This window comes from Leptinotarsa decemlineata, unplaced genomic scaffold, assembly GCF_025532065.1.
Source record: "Leptinotarsa decemlineata unplaced genomic scaffold, Ldec_3_MD MMD2_P_RNA_scaffold_5, whole genome shotgun sequence".
In the NCBI taxonomy this organism is placed as follows: Eukaryota; Metazoa; Arthropoda; class Insecta; order Coleoptera; family Chrysomelidae; genus Leptinotarsa; species Leptinotarsa decemlineata.
Genome location: NW_027412532.1, coordinates 23,096,104 through 23,112,959, shown reverse-complemented (window position 1 = coordinate 23,112,959; position 16,856 = coordinate 23,096,104). Strand labels below are relative to the sequence as shown.

General features: G+C 37.0%; 1 protein-coding gene across 1 annotated transcript; it reads left to right on the top strand.

The window, feature by feature from the left end:
- The first annotated feature begins 2,822 nt into the window (after positions 1-2,822).
- LOC141487625 (uncharacterized) lies at positions 2,823-4,471 on the top strand. The gene is made up of 2 exons (XM_074186786.1): positions 2,823-3,494; positions 3,591-4,471. The coding sequence occupies exons 1-2, from the start codon at positions 2,823-2,825 to the stop codon at positions 4,320-4,322; spliced, it is 1,404 nt and encodes a 467-aa protein (XP_074042887.1). The 3' UTR covers positions 4,323-4,471.
- Positions 4,472-16,856: the final 12,385 nt, after the last annotated feature.

The following is a 16,856-nucleotide window of genomic DNA, read 5'->3' as shown; positions in this document are numbered from 1 at the left end:
AGTATGACCAAAAATTCAGACCAGAGTCAATCTGTTGAGTCTTTCTATCGAAGATAGTCGTTTTTGGCAATTTGCTACCAATTTAGACGTTGGTTGGTAGGAGCCAAGAGCTTTCAACGCCGCTTGACTGTCCGAGAATATTTTTATTGACTTGACACTGACATTGCATCATGTTTATGAAATTTGGATAACTGGTATACGGGTGAGTTCACAAGCCATGATGGCGTTTCCCAATATTTGCGGGACAAATAGGAGGATGTTTCTTTTGTTGTACAAAGTAAAGATGTTGCCAACTCCCTTCGTAATAGGAGGGTCAATTCTTGGTCTATTGTATAAAGTTAGAACACGATTTTTTATCATGTTTCTGAGAGTCGGAAAGTTATCAACTGGTGCTACTACACATGATGCATACGATAAATTCAGCTTAGGATACTTGTTTCAAGCAAAAGCTATGTATACATTACGTAAGAAACACTTTATGTAATATGATCAGAGCCTTCAAATCTATCATCTTGGCTGAACACAAGTTATGCATCCATAGTTTATCTTTGAATGGATCAGTGATCTGAACAGCAGTAGTAAAGTTGAGCCTTCCGCCCCTCTTTTCCTCTAGCTGAATACTTGAGTGAGTTCAGGCCCATTTGGCATAACATGACTATTTGTTGAATATGTTACCTTCAGAGGTCAGTTATTCAGTTCAATAACAGGAATTTTTCAAATAATTTTTTCAGATAATAGTATGAATTGAGCTTTTTCTGTCAGAAAATTCGAAACCTGAATGTTTAGACCATATTCCGATTTGTTTCTGTAAGAGAATTCCAAGGTTTTTAGTATTGCCTATTCTTGCAAACAAAATTCAATTATCTGCAAATAACCTTGCCTATATTATACTGTTCATTGGCTATTATATATCATTGAATTTGATTAAAAACGGTGTTGGGTCGAGCCCTGAAGGATACCATTGCAAATCTTTCTGGTGTAGTTCCAGCAATTCAAACCCGAAACTTTTTTCACTTGGGAAATATCGAATAGGCAATGATATTTTGTCCTGATAGCCTATTTTCGGAATTTGATAACAATTTACACAAGATAGTGTTGAAAGCTCTATTTATTTTGAAATAGTTTGCCATACATTTCCAGTGGTTAAAGCTATGTGTTCATGGCTGTCTTACATAGCTGGGCATTAACTCGTTAATCCGTTAATCGTTAATTAACGAAGTTAACATTTTGATAACGAATTAACTTTTAAGTTAACTTTTAAAAATGTTAACGGACATGTTAACTTCCGTTAATATGCAGAAGCCCGTTAATCGTTAATCTAATGCCTACTATTTACCGGCACCGCGGCGCGGCGCGAAAAACGGGTTCAAACAAGTATGAAACGAATGACAAGTGCCGAGCGGCGCGTGGCAGCGCGTGAAACAAAAACAAAACTAGATATATTTTGCCGGCACGTGCGAGTGAGAAAACTGCGAAGATATTTTTTCGTTTGATCATTCCATTACTTAGCGCCAGTGCTTAGAGTGACGAATGTTTTGTTTGTTGTTATTATAAATTACTCTCAGTGATCATTTGCGTGTTGATAAAGAAGAGTGAATGTAATTTAGTTAGAAAAAGTGTAGGCTGTGCAGTGTAGTAATTAAAACCATATCATGGAAGACATGGAATCGGAATTCAGCGGTCCTGATGAGAATCCATGGCCACATTTGACTGAGTATGTGGAATTTGTATCCAGATCGGGCCAGCAAATAATTTTTGCGTGTAAGCGATGCTTGCCGAAAGACACCAAAATAAAAGTTCATGTATCAAGCCTGAATAATTTGAAACAACATGTAAGAAGGGTACATGAGTCACAGTACGTACATTTTGAAGAGATTGTTAAGGCGGCCTCTAACCGGGGCAAGACAAAAAGGAGAACTCATTCTGCCGATGATGATAGCACAAGTAGCAGTAATCCTAATCCCGTTAAAAGAAGAATTCAACAGGGTCGACAGCTGAGCATCGGGGAATCGTTCGGGATTGCAGCTACTGGCAGCGGTGTACCCCAAGCCAAAGTGGACAAATGTATAGTAAATTTATTTGTTTCAAACATGATTCCTTTACATGTTGTCGAAAGCAAGTCTTTTGGTGCGTTGATAAAAACGTTAAACCCTAGCAAAAATTCAATTTCAAGAAGAACTTTGGGTAGACGCATTACTGACGAACACATTGAATTGAAGCAACACCTGATTAGGTAAGTAACTAAAATAAATACCTATTTTCTATTTATTTTTAACAGATAAAGGTCGCCTTACGTATACGTATACCTACGTAGGTATAATTTTATTTGAAAAAAGTTAAAATAATAAGGGGTTCATAAAATAGGTATGCATGCATATACATATGTATATAATTTTCATTTATTATTAGTGCATTTTTTTTACGTGATGTGTTTATAATTTTAATTTCAGTTTACTTGGAAAAATTGATTGGGTGGCAACGACGGCTGACTGTTGGTCAGCTCACAACAAAAGTTATTTGGGCATGACAGTTCACTGGTTAGATGCTATCACAAGAGCCAGAATGCATGCAGTATTAACGTGCATACGCCTAAAAGGTCATCATACATACGACATCCTGGCCCAAGTAATGATAGATATTCACTATGAATTTCACATAGATAAAAAAAATCACAAGGTCAGTTAAGTCTATTTTTCGTGATGTGAGTGATGTGACCTATGGTGATGTGGATCGGTTACATAATCCTTACTTAATATTATAAATGTGAATGTGAGTTTGTTCGTTTGTTACGCTTTCACGTAGAAACTACTTAGCCGATCAACATGAAATTTCGTACACATATTCTCAACGTAGGCTACCTTGAAAAGCAGGCTTCATTTTATTTTAGAACTACTACGGATAATGGCAGTAACTTTGTAAAGGCATTTGTGCAATTCGGCTCGGAGATCGACATACTTCCAGAGTTGCCATCATGTGATTTAGAGTCTGAGTTTGACCCTGATATTGCCAATCTTTCAAATCCAAACTCAGAAGAAAATGATGACTTAGAATTTATTTCAGTAGAAAGCATACTGAATGCTCCTGATCGTCTCCAGTGCAATGAAATCAATGAACAGATATTAGAAAACTTTAATACTTTGCCAGTTCACATGAGATGTGCTGCACATACGTTCAATCTGGTCGCTAGCAAAGATGCAGATGCTGCTCTACAAATAACTGTTTTCAAGACTCCCTACAGAAGTGCCTTAGCCAAGGCACGTACTCTCTGGAATCAGCAATCACGTAGTACGGTAGCGGCAGATAGCATTCATGCTGAATTAGGCAGACGACTTGTCCTTCCAAACACGACGAGGTGGAACTCTCTGTATGATGCTATTGTCGTTCTCAACAGTATATTGGAAACAAAAAGGCCTTCTCTTCACAGGGTTATGACTCAACTAAAAATTCTAACTTTCAATGACCAAGATGTGACTGTAATGAAAGAGTACGCAAAGGTAATTTCATATATGTATATAGTTTAAATTAAAGTTTTAGTAAAGTTATTTTCTTTCCACATCATATCAATACTTATATTAAATACTTATTTACAGGTTATGGCACCTGTCGCGAATGCCCTCGATCGTATCCAAGGAGAAGCTCAAGCATATCTCGGATCACTACTACCGAAGATTGCAGCAACTGTCTATAAATTAAAAAATATTAAATCTAAGGGCCTAGTAAATTGCACAGCTTTAGCCAATGCCTTGTTAAATGGCATAGAGAAAAGGTTTGGTCCACTCCTGAATGATGAACAGTGCCTACTTGCCGCGGCATTTCACCCAAAGTTCCGGTTGATATGGCTGGAAACGTATGACAGCAGTAGAGTGGATGCAGTAAAAAAGATCATGGAAAAAAAGGTAGAAGATGCTTTACGACAAGAAGCAGCGGAAAATTCGAAGGACAGAGATAGTTTAACTGGCGGAGGGAGCAATGCGAGTAACAACGATGATGACGAGGAGGAAGACTTTTTCAATTCCGTCACTCGTTCTATAGAAAAACCAAAGAGCTCCAACTCTTTAAAGTGTAAAGCGCAAAGTCTCGTTAAAATGTGGCTGGACATGAAATCAAAAGACTCGTTCAACGATGCTGCATTCCTCGGGGAACAGATATTTATAAATCTATTTATTAAATACAATACTGCTATACCCTCAAGCGCTGCAGTTGAACGTCTGTTTTCCACGGGTAAAGACATTTTAACACCAAAACAAGCCTCGCTTTCAGACGAGAACTTCAACATGTTAATGTTCATGAAGGGGAATATGCACCTTATGCCCGACGATTAAATTACACATTTGAATTATACAAGTATTTTGTTTTATTCCTAACCTGTTAACTTCCAGAACCTAAACCAAGAAGTTGTATAAGTTCACTAACGCAACGATATAAAAATGCAATTTTACACATATTAACGGATTAACGATTAACGTTAACTTGCGTTAATTCTTCCGAAATGTAACGCTTTAACGCTTAACGAAGCTAACTTTTTTGTAGCGGATTAACGATTAACGAAGTTAACTATTTGATTAACGGTGCCCAACTATGGCTGTCTAGATATACAATATCATCCAGTGTGTGGTTTAAGAATGTTTTTTTTATTTTGTATTTGGCTTGCTTTTACCCTGTTTCTTTATATTGGATTACAATTTTCTCTCTACCTTTTGAATTGCTTCGAAGTAAATTGACTGGCTTTTACTGCTGCACAATATTTATCGCTGGTTATGTTTTTGTATATGTTTTATTTTTCCACCCGCTTCATTTGCAGGTTCTATTGCCAATTTGTTAAAAAAATTTAAAGGCGTTTCAGGACCGTTCACATTTCTTATAATGATTAGTCTCAAGGCATTCGTTTTCTGAATCTCTTTATTGCTCCTTCTGCGTCTATGGTTCTCCGTCTACGAACTCACCAAAAAAAACGATTGGTCATTAATCGGTAGGGTATTGAGAGAATAAGGCAGTGACATAATTGGTGAGGAAATCATACACCGTTTCACTCTTTGTAGTCATAATCAATTTGCTTTCACAAAATTCATTGAGTTATTTAGGTTATCTCCATCCAGCAAACACTTAACAATTTTGGAATATGATATCTTGTTTAGATTTTCCAATATATTTTTTTGGAAGTGAAGTGGAATTCTTTTTTTTTCATTTCATCATCATAACTTTCCAATCCAAGTAGAGTTTTGATCGCATTCTGTTTAACCTGGCACCGAAGAGTTTACATTGATGGTATCGATCCATCGATCAAAATAAGTAAGTTCAAATTGTCGAAAATTTCCTCCAATCTTTGGCTCTTCATCATATTTGATTTGGTATATATTGCTGTTTCTACACTTGCATTCTCCCTGAAAGTACAATTGGTTTCTTGTGGGCAAATAAAATCTGGAAAATGTTCTGAGCGTACTTTTTCATAAAATATCCATTCAAGTTGTATTGTTGAACTAGTGAGAGAAAAAATCCTTTGATGCAGACATCAGATAGCTCAATCTGATGGATCGCTTGTTGACTCGTACTTCTCAGATTCAGTTTGCTTCTGTAATTCATTTCGCAATTTTGTGCACCTTTCTTCGAAGCGTCTATCTTGAATACCCATATTGATCTCGAGCGTCTATCTTGAATACCCATATTGATCTCGAGTAACATATCTAGGAAGGCATCTGTGTTATATTCGGCTAATATTCATTTCTTTGTTACTGGTGCATGTAGTTCTTGATAGGGTGCTCTAGTTTTTGACTGATTTGTTTTTTATAATTTGGTTTTTTAATATTTCCTATTTTGCAGTGTTACGAATTTTAGGTCTTCTATTGTTTGAGTCAAAATTTTCGAAACATTTCGCTATTCAGTTTTACTGTCCTGGCCTATGAGTGTGTATGTGACAATATCTAGCTTGGTCTGTTTTATGTGGTACATCCTTTTAAGATTCTATAGTTTGTTTGAAGGTGATTGACAATGTTTCATGATGAATTTCACTAGTTCGGACTTCCATTGTCTAATATATAAAATGATTTGAAATCCCTGAAACAACTAAAAAAGAATAACTAAAAATAAATAACTGTAAATAACAATTATATTAAGCAAAAAAACCTGAAATGAAATACTAGTGAAATGAAATACTAGTAAAAATAAAACAATTGACCAAAAAAATAAAAATAAAGAAATACAAAATGAAACTAAAGATAAACATAAAAAGGTTAAGAGATTTCAAGCCAAGTTAGTTCATGACGTTTCGATTGTTAGTATCCACAATCGGGTGATGACTTTATTTTCATTCTGTTTTTCTTTATTTTTATTTTTTTGTACAATTGTTTTATTTTTACTTGTATTTTATTTCACTATTATTTCATTTCAGGTATTTTGCTTAATATAATTGTTATTTACAGCTATTTATTTTTAATTTTTCTTTTTTAGTTGTTTCAAGGATTTAAAATCATTTTATATATCAGTCCGAACTAGTGAGATTATATAGTGTTCGTCGGTAGTGGTAGGACGGTAAAGTCGAATGTGACGTCAACGTCACGTCAATTAAATGGGGCACATTTAGATTTTTGGGTGGCGTAGTATGTACCTGCCTCCTTGATCTGAGGATACGCAGCTCCAGTTCTTGAAGAAGTCTTTTGCGATATCATAGTGAGTTCAGTGATGATTACTATTTTGATAGAACCGTTTTCGTTAAGATTCTTTTTCTACACTCTATTTGCTATAAAAGTGAATACAGATTCTGTTGTTGGAAATTCTGCACGGAAAAATATGTTTCTGGGTTGAATCAATGCACCAAGTTGTAACAAAAAATAATGCACTTTCACATTCTCAACGGAACTGAAAACAATTGCTTGGTCTGTCGGAGGTAATTCAATGAGTACCTACGATCGACTACGAAAACCAAACTACACTTCCAACCACCACTAAGTGGATGTACTTGTAGTTTGAATCTATAATGCTATAATGAATCGTTCGAATTTACCATACTTTGGTAAATTTGAACTGCACTGAAACAATAATTTTTATACTCACTGGTACTGATACCGGCATGATTATGACCACAGTTATATAACAACTGGAATTAATGAACCAAACTTCACTCTGATTTGACCAAATGGCCGAGGCTAATGAGTTCATAACTGTTAAATCCGTTTCCCTGATATATATTTATATTTATTCAATGGCAAATACCAATTTTTAACTAAAAGTTGAGACCACACATAGGCTCAACATGGAAATATAGTAGGAAACATGCCAAGTTGCACACTTGTTGGTTTTGATACGGAGTCTATGACGTAATCCTCCTAGAGTTGAGTAGATATTTGAATAATAGATACTTTAGATTTATATTTTTAAATTGCATTGATTAAAATTATCAATGAGTTATTCAGGAACTGTTTTTTGTATTTGGGTCCACACGGGCATTAAATTATCAATAGCTGGTAACTAGGCAGAATCACAATTAGACACATGAAGTATTTTTTTGCCCTCAGAGATCTAAACATTCAAATTCACACATAAATTAAACAAATAACATTTTTAAACGGAAAAATCCGCAACTTCCCCTATTCTTCAAATACTAACAGAAATTTCAAACAACATTCAAATGAACAGAAAAAAAACTGAGAAACAAGTGTTAATGGTCAAGATCTGTAGGTAAACCATTAGTACTTTCATTGATTTTCTCAATTTTTTCACGAAAAAACTACACATGAAATCGAAAATATCCTAAATTTCTAGAATACTTACATTCAGAATTATGAATATCGGAAAATAAATCCAATTGCTTGAATTTATTACACTTTTAAGAATCCCTTCGCATACGAACAGAAGTATAATCAGTGAATTGGCGAGAAACCACATGAAATATTTCCCGAAGATAGAGTTGACATGTTCAACAGTATTGTGCAAATGAATGATTATATGAGCAATGTCCTGTACTTTGTCTTTCACATCAATTATTCGGTTTGGTTCGCAGGGAATAGCTTCAACAATAGTATTCAAGAAACCGTAGCGTTTTTCTATGATACCACAGATCTGACATAGAATGAGCAAAATCAAGAAAAGTTGAGTTTGTAGTGTAAATGCACCAATACACAAACCTATTTTTGATACTGCTCTTGTAGAAGCCAGGCCTATAAAATGTTTATAGAGCGACGTAAATATTAAAACCATGTAACACAGAGGCCATGCGAGGCTTCGCCAAGTATATTTGATCTTCTCAAAACTTATTCTTTTACAGAGAATTTCGTCAATTCGCTCTATATTCGCAAAAGTAGCCTGCAATTGCAATTCATTTCTAGCAACTCCATGGATTTCTATTACTATCAAACATAGTTTCATCAAAATAGCTAATAAATCTTTATAGTTATGAAATAAGCTCTGATTCCCACCGATTTCACTTCTTTCTTGCATATATTTCGCTACGGAGCAGGCGATAAACAAACTGTAAAAACAAAATAGATGTAATATGACCAGACACTTTTTCCTTATTGAATCTATAGAAATCCAGGGCATTACACCAAATATATTACCAATTCCGATTAAAAAGGTAAAACGGTATTTTCTTTGGTATTTATTTGAACTGACATATCGTCGAATGTTGAACATAAACTGAACCAAGAAATATTTGGATAAAACAATCGATTCGTTCAAAGAAGACATTTGAATGAGTTATTGCTTGTCCATTTGTTTGATTGACTATCGATCATCAAATATTACTAAAGTGGAAAGTATATGAATACGGGAATACTTGTGAAAAAAATACAATACATAAAATAACTGTGTCAACCCAAAAAACTTTATTTCTATTTCAAGAAACCAAAAACGAAAAGTATAAGAATGACTTACAATTTCTCGAAATATAACTGAGATACCTTCCAACAACTAGGCTTTTGAAAGCATCGAAGAAAACATATGGATAGATATTGTAGGAGTTTGAAACTGACATAAAACTAATTATCAAACTCACTCCTGAAAAACCTAGCATATAATGGAATATTTATTCAACCATTTTATATACAACAGTATATTCAACGTAAGTAACCTACGGAAGTGACTTTGAAAACAAAAATAAATCAATTAGGTAAATGTCGCACAATATGAAATGAATTTTGAAATGCAGATAAATTAGATAAAATCAGTTGAAACGAATATAATACATATAAATTCATATAAAAACGATTTTTTTTCAATCGAAAACATTTTCGAAATGACTTTTTGGCTTTCTACTTCTCCGTCTTCATACGAAAAAATATAAAAAACTTCCAAAGAAAAGGAGAAAACAATCGATTTGAAAAGCAACTATGTATTTACGAAGACACACAAGCTTTTCAAAATTCACACAGAGAATTAGATACATAGTACTGGCGGAAATACCTTTGAAGACCTCGTAAGCTTGAAATTTTTGCAATAGTCAAGATAATAATATATCGAGCTATTTCGAATATTACCATTCACCTGAATATGACTTACAAGTCAGAATATGATAAATCAACAAATTATGATCACCTACCAAACTCTGACCGTTTACCAGTTCATGACCATTGAATCAGTCCGTCAATTCTTACAGTATACTTTCATTATCAATATTTTAGTATTTCAGCTGTTAACTATATTGACTTTTTTTTTTAATATACATGTTGATGAAATAGCAATGCATTGTGTTATTTATGCACCATCACGCACAAGCTTTATAGTTCAGTGATGAACTTATGTTCGTAAGTCTCCTTTGATGCGGGGCTCTGCCAGAGGTGACCAACTTTTCCCTTGCTACTCGTGGGAACACACATGAATACAATAATTAAAAAAACAACCAATGCCGAGGCTGGACAGAAATGCTCACCTCAATGTATGGCGGTGGCTGGGGATGAACATAAATGTCCACCCCAATCTACCGCTTAGAATGAGGCTGGACGCAACACAAAGGCTAAGGCGTAAGCGCATTTGCGGCGCCGAGGCCAAAAGGAGAAAGAGAGCAAAAAAGGCAGGAATGGTAGCAACTATAAGTGCACCCTCCTCCTCTTTCACTACACCTCCAACAACGAGGTCACCTCCTGCAGTGAGCGCCAAGAGCTCCACTTTGAAAAAAGGCAAGGAACCGACTGCCACTGCAGGAAAGCGCCCTCACGTGAGCACCTCCACGGAGGGAACACCAAGAAGGATGAAAAAGCCGCGCAGTGACAGTAATATCGCTGCACCTTCCAAAACCTTCGTGGAGGCCGCCATGAGACACCTCAAGGTTGCCATCATTGATGAGACTAACCCGTACGGTAAGGTTACCGCAGAACGAGAGAGTCTCATCAAAAAACAACTGCTGAAGGAGCTGGACAAGATCACCTTCTCCGCCTCCAGCAGCAACAGCAAACCTCCTACGTTCAAGTGTTGGACATACTCCGGTGAAATCATCAGAGTGGTCTGCGATGACGACGTGACGCTAGAGTGGCTGAAAAAAGCCACAATGAATATCAAGCTTACCAAAGCCTCGCTCTGGATCCCGGAGGACGTCCACAAGACGACATCCGGTGAAAAGGAGAGGGTGCTGGGTCGGCTGAAGGCGCAGAACCCTGACCTGACAGAAGCAAGATGGTGCACTTTCCACCATGAGGTGAAGATGAATCCACAAGGACACCTCTTCGTCTTCGGGATCTGACACGAGGATATGGCTGTCCTAAAGAAGAAGTCAATGAGGATAAGCTACACGTTTACCTCATTGACTATAAGGGTAACAAGAAAACAAGCAAAGGGTACCTCTGGAGACCTTAGGTCCTTGGAAGTCGAGCCACCTAAAGTGTATTGACCTCAAGGCCACCATGAGTCTCGAAAAGGAAGTCAAAAGCATCTGAACAGATAACAGTCGATGACCTGACGGAAGAGGCATCCAAAAACAGCTAGGCCGCCTTCCCCTAGCGAAGGAGCAGATGGACCTCTAAACAGTAACTTCAAATCCAACAACTGTCTCATGGGCAAGGATGTTGAAAAAAAGATAGAAATAATACAATGCAACCTCCAACACAAAAAGGGGGCAACGGCAACACTATGTCGCCACCTTGATGTATTGGGGGAGGCAATAGCTTGATCCAGGATCCTTGGATAATATAGACCATAGTAACTGGTTTCAGTAGCCTAACTGGTCGAATTTTCAACTCACCAAGCAATCAGCAACCTAGGACGGCCTTTCCGATGGCACAATTCAGCACCTCAGACCTCACTGCCGTTAAAGTGAAATGCCCAAATGGAAAAGGTGAATATACGGTGTTGATACTCGCATCGGTGTACCTCCCTTTAGATGCAGTCACCCTACCACCGACCAGAGAAATGGAGGTACTAGTGGATCACTGCCTCAACCAGAAAGTGGAACTCTCACCAGTTGAGCTGGATATATATTATATATATATATATATATAATATATATATATATATATATATATATATATATATATATATATATAGATAGAGATTTTATCGAGTGTGTATGATACAAATCAAGAATGAAATAATTCGTGGACACAACACTCAAAAAATAGGGGCAAACCGCGGACACGTGTTTCTGGCTGTTGGCCTCATCAGCGCGGTGCAGCCAAGTGTGAAGATGGGCAACACTTGTTTGCCGAAAGCAGGAGACAACACATACGCACGGAGTCAACAACAGAAGCCAACCGCACATTTGTGGTTTCAGTTAGAAGACCTAGAATTCCTAGGCTACATCTAACATGACCACGTAGGCAGCTATAGCTACCTGCGTGACATCCGGGTCCAGGATATAAATACAGATAGAGATTTTATCGAGTGTGTATGATACAAATCAAGAATGAAATAATTCGTGGACACAACACTCAAAAAATAGGGGCAAACCGCGGACACGTGTTTCTGGCTGTTGGCCTCATCAGCGCGGTGCAGCCAAGTGTGAAGATGGGCAACACTTGTTTGCCGAAAGCAGGAGACAACACATACGCACGGAGTCAACAACAGAAGCCAACCGCACATTTGTGGTTTCAGTTAGAAGACCTAGAATTCCTAGGCTACATCTAACATGACCACGTAGGCAGCTATAGCTACCTGCGTGACATCCGGGTCCAGGATATAAATACAGATAGAGATTTTATCGAGTGTGTATGATACAAATCAAGAATGAAATAATTCGTGGACACAACACTCAAAAAATAGGGGCAAACCGCGGACACGTGTTTCTGGCTGTTGGCCTCATCATCTGTTGTTGACTCCGTGCGTATGTGTTGTCTCCTGCTTTCGGCAAACAAGTGTTGCCCATCTTCACACTTGGCTGCACCGCGCTGATGAGGCCAACAGCCAGAAACACGTGTCCGCGGTTTGCCCCTATTTTTTGAGTGTTGTGTCCACGAATTATTTCATTCTTGATTTGTATCATACACACTCGATAAAATCTCTATCTGTATTTATATCCTGGACCCGGATGTCACGCAGGTAGCTATAGCTGCCTACGTGGTCATGTTAGATGTAGCCTAGGAATTCTAGGTCTTCTAACTGAAACCACAAATGTGCGGTTGGCTTCTGTTGTTGACTCCGTGCGTATGTGTTGTCTCCTGCTTTCGGCAAACAAGTGTTGCCCATCTTCACACTTGGCTGCACCGCGCTGATGAGGCCAACAGCCAGAAACACGTGTCCGCGGTTTGCCCCTATTTTTTGAGTGTTGTGTCCACGAATTATTTCATTCTTGATTTGTATCATACACACTCGATAAAATCTCTATCTGTATTTATATCCTGGACCCGGATGTCACGCAGGTAGCTATAGCTGCCTACGTGGTCATGTTAGATGTAGCCTAGGAATTCTAGGTCTTCTAACTGAAACCACAAATGTGCGGTTGGCTTCTGTTGTTGACTCCGTGCGTATATATATATATATATATATATATATATATATATATATATATATATATATATATATATACATATATATCAATCTTGAACAGAGGCACGAGGCCAAAATTATTAACGCCCATAGCCAATAAAATGAGATCACTACAAAAACTTCAAAATCGTGCAATGAGAATCACTTTGAGATGTAACAGATATACACCAATATCATTGATGTTGGGAACATTACAATGGCTGTCAATAGAAAATAGACTTATTTATTTAACTATGAGTTATATCTTCAAAATGTTGCATAATCTTCTTCCATCATATTTTCACAAATATATAACTATAAATACGCAAGTTCACCAGCATGATACGAGAAGTAAACATAACTTACATGTGACTAGGCAAACAAAAGCTTACAATATTAAAACTTTGGTGTTCAAGGGATTCATTGCTTACAACAGTTTGCCAGATGATATAAAGAAATCAGAAACTCTGCAACAGTTTAAAATAAAAATGATAAACCATTTACAGCAAAAGTAAAATCGTTGTATTGTATATCTATCAGGATTAATAATTTTTAGTATCAATACGAGTATTAATATATGTATCTTCTTACGGGATATGAGTGTATAGTGGGTAGTGGGATAGCATAACTTATTGGTTTCATATGTATGTTTGTATATGATTATTGTGGTATTTGGCTGTACGTGAATGGTATCAATATATGTATTTTCTTTCGGGCTATAAGTGTATATTGGGATAGCATTCTTATTGGTTCATATGTAGGATTGTATATGATTATTATGGTATTTGGCTATACTTGAATGGTTTTCTTTTAGCAAAACAATGTAAAATATAACTCGAAATGTAAATACCTAGTGTGTACGTTCAAATTTAAAACAAAACAAATATATTAATACTATCGAAGGAGCTGCTAATTACTATATATAAGATTATACTTTGTGAATGTAGATTAGGATTACCTATTTCAAATAAAAATAAAGATTATTATTATTATTATTGTCCCCACCTTCGGACGTTAACTCCACAACACGTAACTCCTGGCACTTTTGGGTGCCATTTCCTCCTCCTGATGGTGCTCACTTGGTTAACAAAGATACGACATGTTGGAACACTAGACTTCCATTAAATCCACATGTTTATTTTTTTAAATCATGAACTTTGAAACGCGCTGTATATACATTGATACCACGTATTTTTTCTTCTGAAATGATGTTTTTTCAGACACCCTGTACACATTGAGGAACCACACGTTGAAGTTTCAAAGTGTCATATTTTTTCTTAAATCTGACTCATCTTTATTAACACACCACTTTTGCGCTTCCAATATACAATTTTTATCGAGTCGTATTCCTAACGGTTCATGCCTAATTTTGAAACTGGCAACGCTACAATGCCTCATAAACAACGATTTACTCCACAACCGACAACACCTGCATGCGCTAGCAACATATAACTTCGATACCATCTCCATCTCTCTTTGCGTCGATTACGTCACGTCTCTGGCTCTTGCACACACACACACACACACACACACACACACACCTTTATATGAAACAATAATTCTTTCCCAAATCTAAGTATATTTTCCTATACTCTTCAAGGAAATGACGTTACAATTTCCCTAACATTCTACGGAAATCAAAAAATGCGGTCAAGAATAGAGAATGAGTCAATTTCGGTCCCGACAAAACGATCGCTTTAAATATCAGCAATTCGCAATCATATCCAATACCTTACTACGTTGGTGTCGAGGCTAAAGACAACGTCTACCACGCTGACGACCCGAGTTCGATTCTCATACCTATAAGTTTTTTTAAAGGACGTGACAAGGGAGCCCGAGGTGTGAGGCGGAGTCTCAAAGGGGCCCGAGAGGTAAGGCGGAGGCGGAGTGGGGGGCCCACGCTCTTTGAATCTCTCCGATACTCATTCCATCCTGCATCGGTTACATCACACGTTTCTTCACCCATAATCTCGTTTGACCTAAAAATTGCAAAAAGTTTAGCTCCATAACGAGAACGAGAATGTTTCCTACTTTTTCACCAAACTCAAACACCTATTCATGCAGCTGCAGTTTCGTAAAAATGTATCATATTTTCCTTCAACCGATTTTCTGGAGTCTTTGAAGTCCACTAGATACTCGTTAGGACAACAAGAGATTTGTTCCGAATTCTTGGGGTTCTTGTTGAATACTCTTCGTGAGCAAAACAATAGCAGAATCAATACTCCTGACCGTTCCGGAATGAATGATTCCGTACATTCTATCTCGACTTGTGTTTGTAAATCTTTTGTTGGAAAAATTCGCACTTGTTTACTTTGTGGTAAATGTTCAAGAGGTAGCGAAAACGTATGTGAACTTCTGGAACTCCAACTAGCGTTTCCTTTAATGTCTAATAACCAGTCCATGCAAAGCTCATTGTTTAATCATCTGAAAATGTAACTTTCAACAGGTGATGATCAACTGTATTGCCAAACATGCGCCAAACGATCTGACTGTTATAAGAAAACAAGTATAGTTGAGGCACCAGTCAATCTAATAATAACACTGATCATCTTCAAGCATGACTCAACCTCTGATGGAAGCACCAAACTCTTACGAAGGTACGAAATTGATGAACACTTCACTCTAGCAGATCAGATAATCAGCATAACAGATAATCTTCATGCAGTCATTGTTCACTGTGGTTCTGTCGTTGAATCTGGTCATTATGACGCCTTGGCCAAAGACGAAACGGACTGGTTTAGGTTTGACGGTAGTCATGTAACTAATTGTTCTGTATTGAATTTATCGGAGCCTCTGGAGACACCGTACATTTCGTTTTATGAGAGAGAGGACATTGGCAGATCAAGATCTTTGGATGATGTGGTGCTGCAGATTTTTCCGGGTTTTCCTGCAGCTGAAAAAGCAAATGCGCCACTGGAATCAAAGAAGTAGCCCCGGAGCGCCAATTAATTTTTGTTGTTGTTTTATAATTTCATGATTTGTATTTTGGAAGTGTTATCACTAAATACATGGGATTTTGCGCCAGAAAACTCTTTGCTCATCTACTGATGGTTTGAATTTCCCGCTGTACGCGCGGTAGCTGATTGGTTGACCGAATGACGGCAAAAGTGAAGGAGTGGGCTCTGAAAGTCTCAGGCACAATTCACACAGAATGGACGTCTGACAGAGACGAGGTGCAGACCTTTGTCCATTCCGTGTGAACTGTGCCTGAGGTCCAAGAAGGTCCAGAATGAAGCGCCATAAGAAAATGCATGGGATTTTGAGCTGGAATTCCTGTTGCTACATTACTTATGCTTCCTGCTCATCTGACGATTTATCACATAATATCAAAACTTTTATTGTACACAAAAGTAAGCACATTTCAATTCTTTGCATTCTGTTCCTAGGGATTTTAGCTTGTTTTAGGAATTTCATGTTCGTTTTGCGGGGTTTTGGCATATAAATTAGGTATTGTTAATATGTCCCCCAATTCATCAAGACAAATTTCCAAATGATATCCTTGTCGGGTGCAAAAACATTTTACTCGGAAAGATTACGAGTTGGCAAAAAAACCTACCGTAGAAAAAAATGATGAGTTCAAAAAAAATTACTGAAAAGTAGATAAAAAATAAATACTTAGTATGGAACTTACAAAAAATATAGAAACACTAATATGTAAAAAATATTGTACCTGGAATGAAAATGAATAATTGAATGGGTCGAATAATGACTTGGAGAAAAAATAATTTGTTTGAAGGTGGTTAACGAAAATAATTATAAACCAATTTGCATCCGAGGGCGATTTTGGATACTATAATAAACGAAACGTGAAGGGGTTTGATTTGGAATGTTCTTCCTTATTCATTTTTTTTCTTCCTTCATTTCCAAACATTTTACTTAATTATCATTGTTTAATAATATTCCCCTTTTCCACTAGCCCATCAGAATATTTCGCTCTTAGTGTTTTTATTATTCCTAACCTTTCATTCACACTT

Excerpts from the sequence above, each read along its gene's own strand:
- LOC141487625 (XM_074186786.1), top strand. The coding sequence starts at position 2,823 with ATGAAATTTCGTACACATATTCTCAACGTAGGCTACCTTGAAAAGCAG. Across the intron at positions 3,495-3,590 it reads TAATGAAAGAGTACGCAAAG|GTTATGGCACCTGTCGCGAA; the intron begins GTAATTTCATAT and ends ACTTATTTACAG.